Here is a 21,328-nt window from a genome sequence, read left to right as displayed (position 1 = left end):
TTACTATGCGCTTTAGAGTCTAATTAATATGGTGACAATAACTTCAATAGTCGTCTGGTGACGATTATTCCACGAACTCAAAGCCCAAACGCTGCAGACGGGACTGAAACGCTGCAGATGAAACGCTGCAGATGAAACGCTGCAGACGGGACTGAAACGTCTCTGTTTTGCGGCGGCACTCACAGTTCGATGGCTTTGTTCCACATGATGACGTAGCCCGAGAGCGTAAACGACTCCACGTTCACGATGTGGATGTTCCCGCGCTCGGTGCCGATGTACAGCCACTTGCTCTGGAACGGCAGGTGGCAGTAGGTGATTCTGGAGAGGACACACCCACAAAAAGCACCGCGTCAAAACCATCGAAAGTCGAGCGGGGAACGTTTGCGCTACGTGAACTAAGAACACATATTACACATTATTGTCGTTAACGCACATCGCTTTCCATCAACGGGATCGGCGTTAGCGCTCCATCTACTGGCAGCAGAGGGAATTTACGCGAGGAATACGTAAAAGCTAGCTTGCCCCTGCATGTTAACGCAAACGCACGGCTGTAATGAAGGCGATTTGAGTCTGGAACGTGTCTGGAGAGGATTTATGGACTTAATGGAGAGCTCTTATGGAACAATCAACTTTTAGGAGCCGTTTACTATGTTCTAATTGCTTTCCCGTCTCATTAAACCACTCGGAAGTCGTGTTTTAGAGGGACTCGTGCATATTTGAGTAATTTTCATTCTCCGCCGCTCTCCGGGGTGCTGGATTCTTCAGCGTCTTGTTTAAGAAACGCCGCGGAAGATGGAGAGAACGAGCACAAAGAATCGACCGAAAGATGAAGCTGAAAACCGCACCAGCTCCAGGCACGTTTCCGACGAGGTTAAACGCTCAGAAAAAAAAAAGGCAAATTTGGCGTCGTTTGAGTACTTTAGATCTGGCCACGTTCGTTTTTTCTCGCACACGTTTGACGAGAGAGGGAAACGGCGAGGAGGAGATCGAGGAAGAGGCATTTCATTGCGGACTCTGGACACAGACACAGATTTAATTACAAAGGGCCTGGGTTTTGTCACACTAACGAACCGGGGACGAATATAGATCTGCAGAGAGGAAGAGGAAGAGGGGGAGGAAGAGGACGGTGGTGTTTGGGGCGAACAATTACTTCAGGAGTCAACGACATTATTTCTACTAAAAGGTTAGAATACGGCGACTAAAGGCTTTTAAAGAGAGAGTAAAAACCAATAAAGCGACTTATTGATGAATTTGTTTATGACATGAATTATTACACTGAAAAGCACATGTACGAGTCAGAGCCGTGGGAAAAGTGGACGCCATTCTGTAAAGTCACATACCAATGAATCGACGGACGTTTATTTCCATTTTTAACGCAAATAAAAAGGTTAAAAAAAAACTACAACTAAACGTCCCACCGCCATCCTTCAACCTCAGCCCAGCGAGAACACTGGAAATGGCGGTTTATCGTTATGATTTACCGTAACACAGGAGAAGAAGAAGAGCGTGCAAAGACCTGAAGAGCGTACAAAGACCTGAAGAGCGTGCAAAGACCTGAAGAGCGTGCAAAGACCTGAAGAGCGTGCAAGACCTGAAAAGCGTGCAAAGACCTGAAGAGCGTGCAAAGACCTGAAGAGCGTGCACAGACCTGAAGAGCGTGCAAAGACCTGAAGAGCGTACCTTTCTCTGCTGAACTTGAGCGAGTGCAGGACGGCGGGGATCTTCTGCCTCAGGTTCCACAGGTGAAGACTGTCATCGGCTAAGGCACTCACCAGCGCCCCCTGTTGGACCGGAGACAGGGGCATTTCAAGGGCACGTGTCTGTGTCGCCCTAAGAAGGTCGAATTCTGACGCCGCTTTTGTGATGAACCCGTCTAAATCTCTAAAACGACACTCAAAATACTCATTACTACAGATTAAAGTAAATAACGAGTAAAGTTTAGCGTAGTAGTGCTTTCAAATGATTAAGGACGTGGCACAAAAACAACTTTACACGCACAGAGATACGAAACCACAAACATTTGGTTGACTTGGACGCCATTAATCAACTAAACGAATAAATGACTCATCGACTACTTATTTTCTTAGGGTTATAATTAACTAATATAATCATTTTTGGTTTCGGTTTGATTACTTGACGCACCGGCCATGTTCTTCCCTTCAACGTCGAAAATATCTAAACATAAAGTACTGTTTTCATCACGTTTAGTTTATTTTGTCATTCAGACGGTTCATATTCATAAAGCAGGTAACACAAACTTGAGGAATAGCCACACGTTATGACGAGATTTCACACGGTCACAGTAAAAATCGTGAACAAGCGTTAAATCGTGATGTTCTTCCTCGCAATAATCGCAAAATCTGACATTGTGACATCCTTATTTTGCGGTACAAATCTCCTTTAGATTTGCGATATTAACGAACGAATAAAGTCGTCACAAAACCCAATTTCAACCGCTGTCGAATAAAACTAAAATCATACAATCGATCGCGTTCACGCAGCAAACGACGGTGAAATCCCGCGAGTTTTCAATCCGCTCACGTCGTCCAGGCACGCGACGAGCTAAGGCTAACGTTACTGCGAACGTTAGGGTCGTACCTCGTTGATGAGGAACTGCAGCTGGATGACGGCAGCTCCGCCCTCGTGCTGACAGTAGCACTCGACTCCAGCTCGGCCGAAGCTGCGGAGAAACGGTCAAGGAAAAAGACCGAGCGACAGTGCGACAGGCAAACAGATATTTAACCTGTTATTATTATCATTACACAGAGTAAACGGATGGAATAACGGGTGTGACATTTGGGGAGCGGAGAACAACGTTGTACCAGGTTTAAAATGGAACACGAGGGCATCAAAGAACCCCACGAGTTATTCCAGATGCATACGTTCTAAACCAGGACTAAACCAGGACTGAACCAGGACTAAACCAGGACTGAACCAGGACTAAACCTGGACTAAACCAAGACTAAACCTAGACTAAACCAGGACTAAACCTAGACTAAACCAGGACTAAACCAGGACAAACCCAAGACAAACCAAGGGCTAAACCAGGACAAACCCAAGACAAACCAAGGGCTGAACCAGGGCTAAACCAGGACTGAACCAGGACTGAACCAGGGCTAAACCAGGACTGAACCAGGGCTAAACCAGGACTGAACCAGGACTGAACCAGGACTGAACCAGGACTGAACCAGGACTGAACCAGGACTGAACCAGGACTGAACCAGGACTGAACCAGGACACAAAGATTCTTCGGGTCATAGAAATGCAAACGCAGGTGTCCTCCGTGTCCATTACAAACAGACGGAGCATAAACGTCTCACCAGGATCACCTCTGGTCAACAATCCGCCAGGGCTAAACAAACTAGGGCGGGGCCAGACTAAATACGGCCGGCGTTTGCGCTGGAATGGAGCGTATATTCCAGTGAGGAAGAGGAGGACCGCGGCAGACTGAAGCTGGCACCGGGCTCTAAACCCGGAGTGGCCCCTGACCTTTCTGGGCAGAGGGACATTCGTCACGGTCATTAAAGGGAATAAAACTGGAGCAGGTTTACGGCAGAGAGGTCAAGCGGTGGACGGGAATCGCAATATATCAGCCGTATTTTTCCAATCGAGCAAAATGACCGGGCGAAAGTACGGCTGCTTAAGAATGCGGCGACTAGGGACGTGAAGGTGATTATTTAGGTCAAAATATAATCATAAAGACTTTATATGAGAGAAATAAATTTTAAAAAATAAAAGTATGGAAAACTGGCAACTTTTAAAAATAAATTGGGTCTTTAAGTTCAATTAAAAGAAATATGATGATTTTTGAAGCAAAATGATGTCCTTTTTGCTCAGTCTTTCCACATAAAATATACGTAAATGTAACATTGCTCATTCTGAAAGTTTGATTTCATGAAGCAGGTCACACAGAGGAGCTTTAATGTGTTCAGAAACCAAGAAGGGAAGAAAATGTAGATTTTTTAGGTTTTATGTTGTTTTGGTCGTGATGTCAATACTCGGAAATAATCTCGTAAAATTGCGATTCTCCCAATAATCGTTGCACTGACATTTGAAATCATGACTTCCCAAGCGGTGAATGATTGCGAGATCGACCTTTTGACACAAACATTTCAGCTGTATCGAAACAAATGTTCTCGTGTCTTTATGTTTTAGTCAAACTCTGTCGTAATAAAAAATGGAACAAAAAACTGAAGGGGGATTTTGACACAATGAAAGAAATCGTGACTAAAATCTTGCTTTTTTTTCAGACATTTCTATCAGATGTTGATATTGAGACGTGTTTAGATTGTGGCGATATCAATTACTGTGTCAGCCAATACTGCAATATCGATACTTTTGCAATATATTGCGCCACCTCCCCAAATATTTGGCCTTGCAAGCACCACCAGATCTAAACCAGGTCCACAACCAGACTATAATCGGTCTAAACTAGACAAACCAGGTCTAAAATAGGACTACACAATAGGGCTGCAACGATTCATAATCATACAAAATAATCAGTTGTATTTTGATCATTGTAATCATTATCTGGACTTTAAAACACATAAGAAAATACATTTTATGACAAAAACCTTAGCATTTTTGCATCAAAAAACAGTCAACAATTTAATTTCTTCATAAAAAACAGTTTATCTGTAAATATCGTCTATATAGAAGACTTTAGTCACAGTATTTGATTATTTTGTTTTAAAAGGTCTTAAATAGTGAAGATCTGAAGAATCGACTGCTAAAATAATTGTTAGTTTCAGTCCTGCCCGACAACACAATTTTATACCAATTCTAATCGAGATAAAAAAAAATAAAATAAATTTTGATTGAATTGGCTTTAGACATTTGGACTGCAGAGAAAAGTACTTCTTAACACTGGATTAGAGATCTAGTTGAAAGACACAAGTATTTCGAGTCTAAACTACAATTTTAGATTTTTTTAAACCGTTTTTCCATTTCAAATTTCAATCACGCAATCTCTGCCATCAACAAAATACTTCTTTACCCGATGTTTTCAAGTAATAAAGTACAGATGTGTTGGAAAACGCAGCTCTCCGTCAGAATCAGACCGCTGTGTGCCGTCCGCATCCAATCAGAACGCTCGGAGCGCCGCAGGAAAGTGAGGAATACGTTTGAACCTCCGCAAACAGTTTGAAATGAAGCGTTTGTGTTTGTTTGTATCAGGCACTTCACGCTCTTCAGGATCAGACCAAGTGTCGTCCAATCAACTTCCGAGTCGTCCGAACGCGACGATAGATTTACCGTGCGTCTTTGCAAAAATCAACACGACGGGGTTTGATGTGCGACGGGACGCTTCGCCGGGGGTAACTTTACGCCCGCACGATGTTGATTTAAGGTCGTCTCGCCTTCGCCTCCTTCGGTCCACACGACCCGAGCCAACACGTCCACGGCCTTCTGCGGATGGAGCTTCGCTACGGGAGATCGACCGACTTTTGAACGGAAGAACCAAACGCAAAATCCCGATAAGTTCAATTTACATCCACAGATTTACCCGATATTTTAATATTGCAAAAGCGTCTGTTCGGGTGGAAATGAGACCATGGCGCTTTCTCTGCATCTAACAATAGCTTCTGTTGTTGTGGCGATACGATCAATAGACCCACAGACCCCCCGCTCCGCTAGGGTCGACAGACCACCCCATTACGATCGACAGACCACTCCGTTACGATCGACGGACCCCCCGTTACGATCGACGGACCCCCCGTTACGATCGACGGACCCCCCGTTACGATCGACGGACCCCCCGTTACGATCGACGGACCCCCCGTTACGATCGACGGACCCCCCGTTACGATCGACGGACCCCCCGTTACAATCGACGGACCCCCCGTTACAATCGACGGACCCCCCGTTACAATCGACGGACCCCCCGTTACGATCGACGGACCCCCCGTTACGATCGACGGACCCCCCGTTACGATCGACGGACCCCCCGTTACGATCGACGGACCCCCCGTTACGATCGACGGACCCCCCGTTACGATCGACGGACCCCCCGTTACAATCGACAGACCCCCCGTTACAATCGACAGACCCCCCGTTACAATCGACAGACCCCCCGTTACAATCGACAGACCCCCCGTTACAATCGACAGACCCCCCGTTACAATTGACAGACCCCCCGTTACAATTGACAGACCCCCCCGGTAGAACTCACCCTGAACTTGTGTTGTTCACGTGGGAAATAACCGAGCTGGAACACGAGATAAGCTCATATCAGTTATAGATTGTTGCTAAAGATTTACCAAGATTGAATCGGAATTTGAACAGTTGAAAATAGAACATTTATACAGCGTTTTTCTACCTTCAAGTCATTCAAGCGCCTTGCCCATGGACACAACAGTACTGCTCTGTAGACGCTCAGATACTACTCAGATACTCAAATCACATACTAGTCGATACTCAAATTAGCACCGAAATTAGACACTCGTTTGAGAAAGTATCGATAAAACGTTTTTTTTTTTTCATTATAAAATCACAGAAACAGGACAAAAGGTGAAATCCTGAACAGTTTTAGAACAATCTAGAGTTTAATCAGAACTTGTATAAAGCCACACGGTAACAAAGTATGATTATTATGAGTTGAAAATTAGTCTTTTTATCTATAAGAGAGCATTTTTTTCATCATTATCGTTTCTATAATAATAACAGGTTCTGAAACAGGTTTAACTCTATTCAAACCAAACAAAGAAAAACAATCTTTCATCTTGTGACTTTTTCTTTCTCTTTTTGAGAAGTGAAACATCGTCGGTCACACGGTCATGACACAACAACTCAATCACACTTTTGAAAACACCAAACTAAAACTGCAATGAGTCAAAACAATGTTTGAACAATGAAATATCCTTTACCATCTGGAAATGTATTATGTCTAAAAGCAGCTAACCCTGGGTCAAAATGAGGCCGCTTTGTGCTGTGTGCATCTCATGATATAGCGTTGTTAGCGTCATTGGCGTCAGTAGCGCCAGTAATGTCAGTAGCATCAGTAGCGTCATTAGCATCAGTAGCGTCATTAGCATCAGTAGCAGCATCAGTAGCGTCATCAGCATGGTTAGCGCCATTAGCGTCGTAAGCATCATTAGCATCAGTAGCGTCAGTAGCGTCGTTAGCGCCATTAGCGCCGTAAGCATCATTAGCGCCGTAAGAGTCATTAGCATCATTAGCGTCAGTAGCGTCGTTAGCAAATGTTTGTTAGCTTTGCCTCTGAACGTCGTGAGTACCGATGGTAAAACTCACATTGAACTCATTGCGGTGATAATACTCATGCTTTCAGCGGATTATCCACCGTTTAATATTCCTTTAACAAACGCTAAACACCTCAAACAAGAGTCACATTTTTTGCACGTTCACGTGGCGTAGAAACCAAAATTAGCGCGCAGCCCTCGTGAGGTTCACCGCAACGTTGCGCAATCGGAAGCTCTTCTGAACGCCGCTCTGATACTGATCTGCACAGGAAACGAGAGCGAAACACTCTTCACGGACGAGGAACGAAATGAAGATGAAGCGTAAATGACTCGGCAAACTTTGTGTGAACAAAGGCGACACGGCAAATACTGAAGGAACACGACGCAAATATGACTGTAGTAAATATGACTGTAGCAAATATGATTGTAGCAAATATGATTGTAGCAAATATGACTGTAGTAAATATGACTGTAGTAAATATGACTGTAGTAGTGGTACTGTGTAACTGTAGTAGTGGTACTGTGTAACTGTAGTAGTGGTACTGTGTAACTGCAGTAGTGGTACTGTGTAACTGCAGTAGTGGTACTGTGTAACTGCAGTAGTGGTACTGTGTAACTGCAGTAGTGGTACTGTGTAACTGCAGTAGTGGTACTGTGTAACTGCAGTAGTGGTACTGTGTAACTGCAGTAGTGGTACTGTGTAACTGCAGTAGTGGTACTGTGTAACTGCAGTAGTGGTACTGTGTAACTGTAGTAGTGGTACTGTGTAACTGTAGTAGTGGTACTGTGTAACTGTAGTAGTGGTACTGTGTAACTGTAGTAGTGGTACTGTGTAACTGCAGTAGTGGTACTGTGTAACTGCAGTAGTGGTACTGTGTAACTGCAGTAGTGGTACTGTGTAACTGCAGTAGTGGTACTGTGTAACTGCAGTAGTGGTACTGTGTAACTGCAGTAGTGGTACTGTGTAACTGCAGTAGTGGTACTGTGTAACTGCAGTAGTGGTACTGTGTAACTGTAGTAGTGGTACTGTGTAACTGTAGTAGTGGTACTGTGTTCATGAGGGAGCCGAGCTGTATTTGTCACTGTCAAAGTGCTCATACTTATACTTGTCGTCCCACTTGATTTCAGAACTATGTATTTGGGCCTCAAAACTCCTGCCATGGAAACGAGGCTCGAAGCGGCTCCTATCCCCGTGTGCGTCTGCGGCTCTTCCTCCACCGCTCGTTTACGGCTCTTCCTCCACCGCTCGTTTACGGCTCTTCCTCCACCGCTCGTTTACGGCTCTTCCTCTACCGCTCGTTTACGGCTCTTCTACCGCTCGTTTACGGCTCTTCCTCTACCGCTCGTTTACGGCTCTTCTACGGCTCTTCTACCACAGGTTTACTGCCCTTCTAGGTTTACGGCTCCCCCCGCGCACGTTTACGGCTCCCCCCGCGGCTCTCCCCGCACACGTTTACGGCTCTCCCCGCACACGTTTACGGCTCTCCTCGCACACGTTTACGGCTCTCCTCGCACACGTTTACGGCTCTCCTCGCACACGTTTACGGCTCTCCTCGCACACGTTTACGGCTCTCCTCGCACACGTTTACGGCTCTCCTCGCACAAGTTTACGGCTCTCCTCGCACACGTTTACGGCTCAGTTCAGTGCACATTTAGAGTATTTAAATGGCCGTGTCTCTGCAGCAGGAGCAGTGTCCGGCGCAGGTTAATGGTCAGATTAAAACACTGTAGCGGCTTCAGACTCCAGGACACATTTACGGCTCTGAACAGCTTATTGGACGCGTCTCGAGGGTTTGTGAACTCTGGGCCGGCGAGCCGATCGATAACAGGCCGCGTGATAAATGGACCAATTGGCTCAATGAGGGAGTGCGACTATTACTGCCCGTTTGGTCCAGAGCTTTTTTTGGAATTAACTTCACAGAAAAGGACTCATCTACTTTTATGTTTATTTGAGCCGTCATATGTCTTTGACAAATGCACGACTGTAACAATTAATCTAATCGACTATAAAAGATGAATTAGTAATGATCATCAATAATGCACTTTATTTCCCTCTTCCTCTCCCTCTCCCTCTCCCTCTCCCTCTCCCTCTCCCTCTCCCTCTCCCTCTCCCTCTCCCTCTCCCTCTTCCTCTTCCTCTTCCTCTTCCTCTTCCTCTTCCTCTTCCTCTTCCTCTTCCTCTTCCTCTTCCTCTTCCTCTTCCTCTTCCTCTTCCTCTTCCTCTCCCTCTCCCTCTCCCTCTCCCTCTCCCTCTCCCTCTCCCTCTCCCTCTCCCTCTCCCTCTCCCTCTTCCTCTTCCTCTTCCTCTTCCTCTTCCTCTTCCTCTTCCTCTTCCTCTTCCTCTCCCTCTCCCTCTCCCTCTCCCTCTCCCTCTCCCTCTCCCTCTCCCTCTTCCTGTGACATCTCAGTCGTGAATAACTGGCTCGCCGCTGCACCTGATCCGCTCCGTCCTCCAGGGGCAAAGCTCGAGCCCTGGTCTGGTTTTTCACTGCTGGTTTGAACTCGACAAAATCAGATGCGCTGAAAACAAAACACGACCGACACCACCACCAGCAGCACCACCACCAGCAGCACCACCACCAGCAGCACCACCACCACCACCACCACCACCAGCAGCAGCACCACCACCACCAGCACCACCACCACCAGCAGCACCACCACCAGCAGCAGCACCACCAGCACCACCAGCAGCAGCACCACCACCACCAGCACCACCACCACCAGCAGCACCACCACCAGCAGCAGCACCACCAGCACCACCAGCAGCAGCACCACCACCACCAGCAGCACCACCAGCACCACCACCACCACCAGCAGCACCACTCTCAAATCCCAAAAAACAAATAAACAAATGAGCAAACGGGATACAGTCAGAGATTCGGACTGGACGGGCGAGTTGACGGTAAAAAGCGAGTCTTACCGCTGTGTCGACGCCCGGTTAAAGGATACAGTCGCAGCGCTCCGGTTTGTGTTCCCACGGCGAGGATCTTCTGCACCGGGTCAAAGGCCATGGAAGCCGGCTGGTTCGGGAACCCATGACGCACCGTCTGCAGGAGAAGGACAAATGATCGTTATGGGGTTTATTAATGAAGAAAACCACGAACGATTCTGTTTGGACCAAATTTGACTTGTTTCCGTTTTTAAAACCATCGATTCAAAGTCTGTTTTTCTGGAAAAAACAGAAGGAGGATGTTCAGGAAATTAATATTGACAGCATTTTTTTAAAGATATTTTGTTTGTTTTTCATGTGCAGTTGATGTGTTTTCTTTTCATTTGTGCTCTGGTCGTTTTGTGTTTGGTTCCATTTGTGTTCTGTTTTATCCATTTTTTTTTTTTTTAAATTGGGAGAAAATAAATAAAATAAATTTTGATGGCATTTTTTATTTGTTTTTAGCATTTTTATTTTAATCAAATTTGTGGTCTGTCATTGTTTTTGTCTCCAGTTAACTACAAAATGTTCAGATTCATAATAATTCAAGAACATCAGATTAGAGATGGTTCGATATGATTTTATCGTTTTAATCTGATATTTGTCACGCCGCTCACGACGCTCCGGGCACAAAACACAAAGATCGGCAACATTTCGATTATCAGACCGATATCGATGCCTCAAAAAGTTCAAACTCGAGCGTCTAAAAACGTTTATGCCGCTCTGCAAAAAGGAAGAATGAAGCTGAAACACGAAGGACGAGAGACATAAGCGCATGAGATGAAGAAAGAGAAGAAAGAAGAGGAGAAAAAGAACGATATAAATATAAGTACATAAGTATAAAGTATAAATATAAGTATAAGTCACACCCCGGCCAAAACTATGAAAAAAAGGTACGACTTATAGTCCGGAAAATACTGTATTCAAGGCTTTTTAAATACACTTTTGACCCAATAAAAAGGTAAAAACGTGGCGACTGAAGACGTTTGGGAGAGAATTCACGAATAAACTGTATTTTTGACGAGAATTCGCTAAAGTCGCCGTTTTCGCGCAGGCATTTGAGTCTGTGCCGCAACGATGACCAGAGGAGAGACGTGAGGGGGGAAGTGGACAAAGGGGAAGTGAGAAAGGGTGAGAACGGGTGAGAGAAGGGTGAGAACGGGTGAGAGAAGGGTGAGAACGGGTGAGAGAAGGGTGAGAACGGGTGACAACGAGCGTGAAAGAGTGAGAACGGGTGAGAAAGAGTGTGAGAACGGGTGAGTGAAGGGTGAGAACGGGTGAGAGAAGGGTGAGAACGGGTGAGAACGGGTGAGAAAAGGGTGAGAAAAGGGTGAGAACGGGTGAGAGAAGAGTGAGAACGGGTGAGAGAAGAGTGAGAACGGGTGAGAAAGAGTATGAGAACGGGTGAGAAAGAGTATGAGAACGGGTGAGAAAGAGTGAGAGAAGGGTGAGAACGGGTGTGAACGAGTGAGAAGGGTGTGAACGAGTGAGAACAGGTGACAACGAGCGTGAAAGAGTGAAAACGGGTGAGAAAGAGTGTGAGAACGGGTGAGAAAGAGTGAGAACGGGTGAGAGAAGGGTGAGAAAAGGGTGAGAGAAGGGTGAGAACGGGTGAGAGAAGGATGAGAACGGGTGAGAGAAGGATGAGAACGGGTGAGAAAGAGTATGAGAACGGGTGAGAAAGAGTGAGAGAAGGGTGAGAACGGGTGTGAACGAGTGAGAACAGGTGACAACGAGCGTGAAAGAGTGAAAACGGGTGAGAAAGAGTGTGCGAACGGGTGAGAAAGAGTGAGAGAAGGGTGAGAAAGAGTGAGAACGAGTGAGATAAGGGTGAGAAAGAGTGAGATAAGGGTGAGAAAGAGTGAGAGAAGGGTGAGAACGCGTGTGAACGAGTGAGAACGGGTGACAACGAGCGTGAAAGAGTGTGAGAACGGGTGAGAGAAGGTGAGAAAGGGTGAGAAAGAGTATGAGAACGGGTGAGAAAGAGTGAGAGAAGGGTGAGAAAGAGCGAAAGAGTGAGAACGAGTGAGAACGAGCGTGAAAGAGTGAGAGAAGGGTGAGAGAGTGTGAGAACGGGTGTGAAGAGTGAGAAGTAGGGATGCATACCTAAACCCGCGTTCAGGTTCAAGTCCGGATTCGAATCCAGAGGTTCAGGTCCGGACCTAATGAGTCCGGACCTGAACCCATGCCATATTTGCATAATGTTACAACAGCGTAACTCAAGACACTTGGCTCAATTAAGTTTAAGACACTTGAACAAGGCTTAACTGCAGATTGAAATAAACTCAACTTGTCTGCTTTATTCACTGTTTTTTAACAGAAGTTACAACTTACAAATCACAAGCTACTAGCTACGAGCTAGCAGCTAAACTATAGCTTAACAGTTAACACACATCACTTGAGGAACAACTCAAGACTCAACTCAACAACAAGAGCATGTTGAGTATTGTTGACAGTCAGTCTGGGTCAAGGCACGCGGCGGCCACAGCTTAAAACAGTTCAAATAAAGCCAGCGATCTTACCGGCTGCTGCTTCAACGTTCACATGTGGATACACGGTTCTGCAGCTCGACACGTACGAGGCGCTCCCGTCCCACACGTACGAGGCGCTCCCGTCCCACACGTACGAGGCGCTCCCGTCCCACACGTACGAGGCGCTCCCGTCCCACACGTACGAGGCGCTCCCGTCCCACACGTACGAGGCGCTCCCGTCCCACACGTACGAGGCGCTCCCGTCCCACACGTACGAGGCGCTCCCGTCCCACACGTACGAGGCGCTCCCGTCCCACACGTACGAGGCGCTCCCGTCCCACACGTACGAGGCGCTCCCGTCCCACACGTACGAGGCGCTCCCGTCCCACACGTACGAGGCGCTCCCGTCCCACACGTACGAGGCGCTCCCGTCCCACACGTACGAGGCGCTCCCGTCGTACGTACGAGGCGCTCCCGTCTCACACGTACGAGGCGCTCCCGTCCCACACGTACGAGGCGCTCCCGTCCCACACGTACGAGGCGCTCCCGTCTCACACGTACGAGGCGCTCCCGTCCCACACGTACGAGGCGCTCCCGTCTCACACGTACGAGGCGCTCCCGTCCCACACGTACGAGGCGCTCCCGGGGTTTCGGTTATTTTGGACCTGAACCGAAACAAGTCCAGATCCGATCTGTCGTAGCGGTATACATCCCTAGTGAGAAGGGTGAGAACGAGTGAGAGAAGGGTGAGAACCAGTGAGAGAAGGGTGAGAACGAGTGAGAGAAGGGTGAGAACGAGTGAGAGAAGGGTGAGAACGAGTGAGAGAAGGGTGAGAACGAGTGAGAGAAGGGTGAGAACGAGTGAGAGAAGGGTGAGAACGAGTGAGAGAAGGGTGAGAACGAGTGAGAGAAGGGTGAGAACGAGTGAAAGAAGGGTGAGAACGAGTGAGAGAAGGGTGAGAACCAGTGAGAGAAGGGTGAGAACGAGTGAGAGAAGGGTGAGAACGAGTGAGAGAAGGGTGAGAACGAGTGAGAGAAGAGTGAGAACGAGTGAGAGAAGGGTGAGAACGAGTGAGAGAAGGGTGAGAACCAGTGAGAGAAGGGTGAGAACGAGTGAGAGAAGGGTGAGAACGAGTGAGAGAAGGGTGAGAACGAGTGAGAGAAGGGTGAGAACGAGTGAGAGAAGGGTGAGAACGAGTGAGAGAAGGGTGAGAACGAGTGAGAGAAGGGTGAGAACGAGTGAGAGAAGGGTGAGAACGAGTGAGAGAAGGGTGAGAACGAGTGAGAGAAGGGTGAGAACGAGTGAGAGAAGAGTGAGAACGAGTGAGAGAAGGGTGAGAACGAGTGAGAGAAGGGTGAGAACGAGTGAGAGAAGGGTGAGAACGAGTGAGAGAAGGGTGAGAACGAGTGAGAGAAGGGTGAGAACGAGTGAGAGAAGGGTGAGAACGAGTGAGAGAAGGGTGAGAACGAGTGAGAGTGAGAACGAGTGAGAGAAGGGTGAGAACGAGTGAGAGAAGGGTGAGAACGAGTGAGAGAAGGGTGAGAACCAGTGAGAGAAGGGTGAGAACGAGTGAGAGAAGGGTGAGAACGAGTGAGAGAAGGGTGAGAACGAGTGAGAGAAGGGTGAGAACGAGTGAGAGAAGGGTGAGAACGAGTGAGAGAAGGGTGAGAACGAGTGAGAGAAGGGTGAGAACGAGTGAGAAGGGTGAGAACGAGTGAGAGAAGGGTGAGAACCAGTGAGAGAAGGGTGAGAACGAGTGAGAGAAGGGTGAGAACGAGTGAGAGAAGGGTGAGAACGAGTTAGAGAAGGGTGAGAACGAGTGAGAGAAGGGTGAGAACGAGTGAGAGAAGGGTGAGAACGAGTGAGAGAAGGGTGAGAACGAGTGAGAGAAGGGTGAGAACGAGTGAGAGAAGGGTGAGAACGAGTGAGAGAAGGGTGAGAACGAGTGAGAGAAGGGTGAGAACGAGTGAGAGAAGGGTGAGAACGAGTGAGAGAAGAGTGAGAACGAGTGAGAGAAGAGTGAGAACGAGTGAGAGAAGAGTGAGAACGAGTGAGAGAAGAGTGAGAACGAGTGAGAGAAGAGTGAGAACGAGTGAGAGAAGAGTGAGAACGAGTGAGAGAAGAGTGAGAACGAGTGAGAGAAGGGTGAGAACGAGTGAGAGAAGGGTGAGAACGAGTGAGAGAAGAGTGAGAACGAGTGAGAGAAGGGTGAGAACGAGTGAGAGAAGGGTGAGAACGAGTGAGAGAAGGGTGAGAACGAGTGAGAGAAGAGTGAGAACGAGTGAGAGAAGGGTGAGAACGAGTGAGAGAAGGGTGAGAACCAGTGAGAGAAGGGTGAGAACGAGTGAGAGAAGGGTGAGAACGAGTGAGAGAAGGGTGAGAACGAGTGAGAGAAGGGTGAGAACGAGTGAGAGAAGGGTGAGAACGAGTGAGAGAAGGGTGAGAACGAGTGAGAGAAGAGTGAGAACGAGTGAGAGAAGGGTGAGAACGAGTGAGAGAAGGGTGAGAACGAGTGAGAGAAGGGTGAGAACGAGTGAGAGAAGGGTGAGAACGAGTGAGAGAAGGGTGAGAACGAGTGAGAGAAGGGTGAGAACGAGTGAGAGAAGGGTGAGAACGAGTGAGAGAAGGGTGAGAACGAGTGAGAGAAGGGTGAGAACGAGTGAGAGAAGAGTGAGAACGAGTGAGAGAAGAGTGAGAACGAGTGAGAGAAGGGTGAGAACGAGTGAGAGAAGGGTGAGAACGAGTGAGAGAAGGGTGAGAACGAGTGAGAGAAGGGTGAGAACGAGTGAGAGAAGGGTGAGAACCAGTGAGAGAAGGGTGAGAACGAGTGAGAGAAGGGTGAGAACGAGTGAGAGAAGGGTGAGAACGAGTGAGAGAAGGGTGAGAACGAGTGAGAGAAGAGTGAGAACGAGTGAGAGAAGAGTGAGAACGAGTGAGAGAAGGGTGAGAACGAGTGAGAGAAGGGTGAGAACGAGTGAGAGACGAGTGAGAACGAGTGAGAGAAGGGTGAGAACGAGTGAGAGAAGGGTGAGAACGAGTGAGAGAAGGGTGAGAACGAGTGAGAGAAGGGTGAGAACGAGTGAGAGAAGAGTGAGAACGAGTGAGAGAAGGGTGAGAACGAGTGAGAGAAGGGTGAGAACGAGTGAGAGAAGGGTGAGAACGAGTGAGAGAAGGGTGAGAACGAGTGAGAGAAGGGTGAGAACGAGTGAGAGAAGGGTGAGAACGAGTGAGAGAAGGGTGAGAACGAGTGAGAGAAGGGTGAGAACGAGTGAGAGAAGGGTGAGAACGAGTGAGAGAAGGGTGAGAACGAGTGAGAGAAGGGTGAGAACGAGTGAGAGAAGGGTGAGAACGAGTGAGAGAAGAGTGAGAACGAGTGAGAGACGAGTGAGAACGAGTGAGAGAAGGGTGAGAACGAGTGAGAGAAGGGTGAGAACGAGTGAGAGAAGGGTGAGAACGAGTGAGAGAAGGGTGAGAACGAGTGAGAGAAGAGTGAGAACGAGTGAGAGAAGGGTGAGAACGAGTGAGAGAAGAGTGAGAACGAGTGAGAGAAGAGTGAGAACGAGTGAGAGAAGGGTGAGAACGAGTGAGAGAAGGGTGAGAACGAGTGAGAGAAGGGTGAGAACGAGTGAGAGTGAGAACGAGTGAGAGAAGAGTGAGAACGAGTGAGAGAAGGGTGAGAACGAGTGAGAGAAGGGTGAGAACGAGTGAGAGAAGGGTGAGAACGAGTGAGAGAAGAGTGAGAACGAGTGAGAGAAGGGTGAGAACGAGTGAGAGAAGGGTGAGAACGAGTGAGAGAAGAGTGAGAACGAGTGAGAGAAGGGTGAGAACGAGTGAGAGAAGGGTGAGAACGAGTGAGAGAAGGGTGAGAACGAGTGAGAAGGGAGTTCAGAGAGAGGGATGCGATTATGCGACTATTGCCACGGCCGTTTGACCTTTGAGGACTTGACCTTTGGCGGATTTAGTGAAACTGCACTGCACTTTTCCCACAGTTTCCTCCGTAAAAAAGAAAGAGAAAGTATGAAGAATAAAACTATAACACGTTCTTATCGTTTAGCATCAAAGAAATGGAATAGTTTGACTTTTCTCTCGGTTTCTTCCCTTGGTTTGGCTCACGTTTAGATACGGCACGAGTTCAGACTTAATTAAAGACTATTCTGTATTCTCAAAGGAACTTCAAGGGTAAAAAAGAGAGCGTTTAAGGCGGAGTTTAAATTGGAGAAAATCGAACGTGAAATGTCCGACGCAGACAACAAAGAAAAGCCTCAAACTGTCGCAAAATTCAGATAAAGAAACAATAAAATCGATCGATAATCAATAATCAAATGGCGACAATGTTGAGAAAACCGGAGAAATGATCCCGTTAAAGCTCTGCAAACGCGTCCCGAGAGTCGAGCGGTTCTTGGATTAGTTTGTCGTCCTTCGTCTGTCTGACTGGAGCTCCGCCCAGTCCATAGGCAGAGACACGCCCCCACGAGCCGCTGGTAATGAACGTGTGAGATGAATAAAGACGAGCGACAGAAGCGACAGCTCGAGGCCACGATTCAGAGCAAACACTTTAAATACTTCACCTCCAGACATGGAATCTGACAAAGAAACAAGTTAGTCTGCAGAAGGAAGACCTGCTTTAGACCTGCTTTAGTCCCTGCTTTAGTCCCTGCTTTAGTCCCTGCTTTAGTCCCTGCTTTAGTCCCTGCTTTAGTCCCTGCTTTAGTCCCTGCTTTAGACCAGCTTTAGACCAGCTTTAGACCTGCTTTAGTCCAGCTTTAGACCTGCTTTAGTCCTGCTTTAGACCTGCTTTAGTCCCTGCTTTAGACCTGCTTTAGTCCCTGCTTTAGACCTGCTTTAGACCTGCTTTAGACCTGCTTTAGTCCAGCTTTAGTCCAGCTTTAGTCCAGCTTTAGTCCAGCTTTAGACCTGCTTTAGTCCAGCTTTAGACCTGCTTTAGACCTGCTCTAGTCCTGCTCTAGTCCTGCTCTAGTCCTGCTCTAGTCCTGCTCTAGTCCTGCTCTAGTCCTGCTTTAGTCCTGCTTTAGTCCCTGCTTTAGTCCCTGCTTTAGTCCCTGCTTTAGTCCCTGCTTTAGTCCCTGCTTTAGTCCCTGGTTTAGTCCTGGTTTAGCAGATCTTAAAAAAAAAAAGAGTAAACCTTGACTAAACCAGGTCTAAACTAGAAACAAATGGATCAAATAAACAAAGCCTGTCCAACCCTTTTATAAAACAAGATTTAGTCAGATCCAACCCAGGTCTAAACCAGGTCCAAACCAGGTTTAAACCAGGTCCAAACCAGGTCCAAACCAGGTCCAAACCAGGTTTAAACCAGGTCCAAACCAGGTCCTGGACCTCAGTATCTCCTGCTCTAAAGCAGTTGCTTCAGCTCGTTTTAATCTTGTTAAAAGGATCAGAGCAGCGACCGACAGCGCCGGGTCACACCACTGTCACCTGACAGAGCAGAGGCCAGGACTGGACCAGGACCGAACCAGGACTAGACCAGGACTGAAACAGGACTGGACCAGGACTACACCAGGACTGGACCAGGACTGGACCAGGACTACACCAGGACTGGACCAGGACCGAACCAGGACTAGACCAGGACTGAAACAGGACTGGACCAGGACTACACCAGGACTGGACCAGGACTAAACCAGGACTGGACCAGGACTACACCAGGACTGGACCAGGACTAAACCAGGACTGGACCAGGACTAAACCAGGACCGGACCAGGACTAGACCAGGACCGGACCAGGACTAGACCAGGACTAGACCATTCAATATTCAAGGAGTAAATGATCAAAACCACTAAGGCTGGACCGGGCTCTGGACCCCCCCTCAGGACCCCCCCTCTGGACCCCCCTCTGGACCCCCGCACGCACCTTGCACAGCTGAAACTGCTCGGACTGGAGCGTCTCGTGGACCACGTCGTTGTCCCGGGGCTGCGCGGCGGACGCGGCGGACGCGGAGGACGAGGACGCGGACGCGGCTGTCAGTCCGTCCAGCACCTTCCGGATGTTAAACTTCTTCATTTCCCGTCTTCGCGCTGCGGCTCGCGGGGAAAGACGTGCCTGAAGCGGGGGAGCTGCAGCTAGCGTCTTTAGCCCGAATTACGCGCAGCCAAGAAGATGTCCCTGCGCGGCGCTCGCATGTTCCGGAGCCTCACCGGAGCTTTACCGGAGCTCTCTCCCGGTGCAGCCGCGTCACCAGCGGGGAACGGCCTCCTCCGGGCCCGGTTCAGCGGGGATTCGCCATGTACGTGTCCCGGTTCGTGCGTTATTCGGTCGGGATCAGTGGTCTGTGCGAGAGCCGTTCGCACCAGCAGCGGAGGCTACGGAAACCGTGTGTGCGCATGCGCGGTGGCGGAGGACACCCGGATGTACGAGCGCGACGCAGCGGATTTGTTTAGTCCCTTTAATATTAGAATAATATGCAAATTATGTTGTATATCCAGTTTCTCCAATGTCCAGACTTGAACTGATTTGGAAATGTATAAATAATAATAACACGTTCAATAAAGACATTAAAGGGGACGTACTATGTCACGTAGATCATTATTTTAACATTTTGTTAATTGTGAAGCACAGTATTTACCTAAAACAGCTTCATAACGGAAAAAGGTTAATTGACTTCCTGTTCAGATGTATTTATTTAGAGAGTAAAACACATATTTTGAAGACGTGCGATTACAGAAGACGTACAACTACAGAAGACGTACAACTACAGAAGTACAACTACAGAAGACGTGCAACTACAGAAGACGTACAACTACAGAAGACATGCGACTACAGAAGACTTACAACTAAAGAAGACGTACAACTACAGAAGTACAACTACAGAAGACGTACGACTAAAGAAGACGTACAACTACAGAAGTACAACTACAGAAGACGTACAACTAAAGAAGACGTACAACTACAGAAGTACAACTACAGAAGACGTACAACTAAAGAAGACGTACAACTACAGAAGACGTACAACTACAGAAGATGTACAACTACAGAAGACGTATAACTAAAGAAGACGTACAACTACAGAAGTACAACTACAGAAGACGTACAACTACAGAAGATGTACAACTACAGAAGATGTACAACTACAGAAGACGTACAACTACAGAAGACGTACGACTAAAGAAGATGTACAACTACAGAAGACGTACGACTACAGAAGACGTACGACTAAAGAAGATGTACAACTACAGAAGATGTACAACTACAGAAGATGTACAACTACAGAAGACGTACGACTAAAGAAGATGTACAACTACAGAAGATGTACAACTACAGAAGATGTACAACTACAGAAGACGTGCGACTACAGAAGATGTACAACTACAGAAGATGTACAACTACAGAAGAAGTACAACTACAGAAGACGTGCGACTACAGAAGACTTACAACTAAAGAAGACGTACAACTACAGAAGATGTACAACTACAGAAGACGTACAACTACAGAAGTACAACTACAGAAGATGTACAACTACAGAAGACGTACAACGACAGAAGACATGCGACTACAGAAGACGTACGACTAAAGAAGACGTGCAACTACAGAAGACTTACAACTAAAGAAGACGTACAACTACAGAAGACGTACAACTACAGAAGTACAACCACAGAAGATGTACAACTACAGAAGATGTACAACTACAGAAGACGTACAACGACAGAAGACATGCGACTACAGAAGACGTACGACTAAAGAAGACGTGCAACTACAGAAGACGTGCAATTAAAGAAGAAGTACAACTACAGAAGACGTGCAACTACAGAAGACGTACCACTACAGATGACTTACAACTACAGAAGACGTACAACTAAAGAAGACGTGCAACTACAGAAGTACAACTACAGAAGATGTACAACTACAGAAGACGTGCAACTACAGAAGACGTGCAACTTCAGAAGACGTGCAACTACAGAAGACGTGCAACTACAGAAGACGTACCACTACAGAAGACGTGCAACTACAGAAGACGTGCAACTTCAGAAGACGTGCAGCTACAGAAGACTTACAACTACAGAAGACGTACAACTAAAGAAGACGTGCAACTACAGAAGTACAACTACAGAAGACGTGCAACTACAGAAGACGTGCAACTACAGAAGACGTACGACTACAGAAGATGTACAACTACAGAAGACATACAACTACAAAAGATGTACAACTACAGAAGACGTACAACTAAAGAAGATGTACAACTACAGAAGACGTACAACTAAAGAAGACGTACAACTACAGAAGACGTGGAACTACAGAAGACATCCGATTACAGAAGACTTACAACTAAAGAAGACGTAAAACTACAGAAGTACAACTACAGAAGACGTACGACTAAAGAAGACGTACAACTACAGAAGTACAACTACAGAAGACGTACAACTAAAGAAGACGTACAACTACAGAAGTACAACTACAGAAGACGTACAACTACAGAAGATGTACAACTACAGAAGATGCACAACTACAGAAGACGTACAACTACAGAAGATGTACAACTACAGAAGATGTACAACTACAGAAGACGTACAACTAAAGAAGACGTACAACTACAGAAGTACAACTACAGAAGACGTACAACTACAGAAGATGTACAACTACAGAAGACATAAAACTACAGAAGACGTACAACTACAGAAGACGTACGACTAAAGAAGATGTACAACTACAGAAGACGTACGACTACAGAAGACGTACGACTAAAGAAGATGTACAACTACAGAAGATGTACAACTACAGA

At 47.2% G+C, this 21,328-nt stretch overlaps 1 protein-coding gene across 12 annotated transcripts in view; it reads right to left on the bottom strand.

Moving 5' to 3' along the window:
* The window catches only part of stxbp5b (syntaxin binding protein 5b (tomosyn)), a 50,553-nt gene extending 31,630 nt beyond the window's left edge, over positions 1 to 18,923 (bottom strand). For 6 of the 12 annotated variants that reach the window (XM_072457474.1, XM_072457475.1, XM_072457477.1 and 3 more), the window contains exons 1-5: positions 18,466 to 18,922; positions 10,146 to 10,243; positions 2,599 to 2,680; positions 1,681 to 1,781; positions 184 to 318 (exon numbers count right to left, since the gene is read on the bottom strand). In XM_072457474.1, coding sequence (XP_072313575.1) covers positions 184 to 318; positions 1,681 to 1,781; positions 2,599 to 2,680; positions 10,146 to 10,243; positions 18,466 to 18,615 — 566 coding nt within the window. In that variant the 5' untranslated portion in view covers positions 18,616 to 18,922. Of the gene's footprint in view, positions 1 to 183; positions 319 to 1,680; positions 1,782 to 2,598; positions 2,681 to 10,145; positions 10,244 to 18,465 lie in introns of all 12 variants that reach the window. The other 6 variants (XM_072457469.1, XM_072457470.1, XM_072457471.1 and 3 more) reach the window with 2 other exon arrangements.
* Positions 18,924 to 21,328: the final 2,405 nt, after the last annotated feature.

Source organism: Eucyclogobius newberryi, unplaced genomic scaffold, assembly GCF_026437365.1.
Source record: "Eucyclogobius newberryi isolate DKJ021-1_F unplaced genomic scaffold, fEucNew1.0.hap1 SCAF_21, whole genome shotgun sequence".
NCBI lineage: Eukaryota > Metazoa > Chordata > Actinopteri > Gobiiformes > Gobiidae > Eucyclogobius > Eucyclogobius newberryi.
Note: the sequence above shows the minus strand (reverse complement) of the source record. Positions and strands in the feature narration are given on the sequence as shown.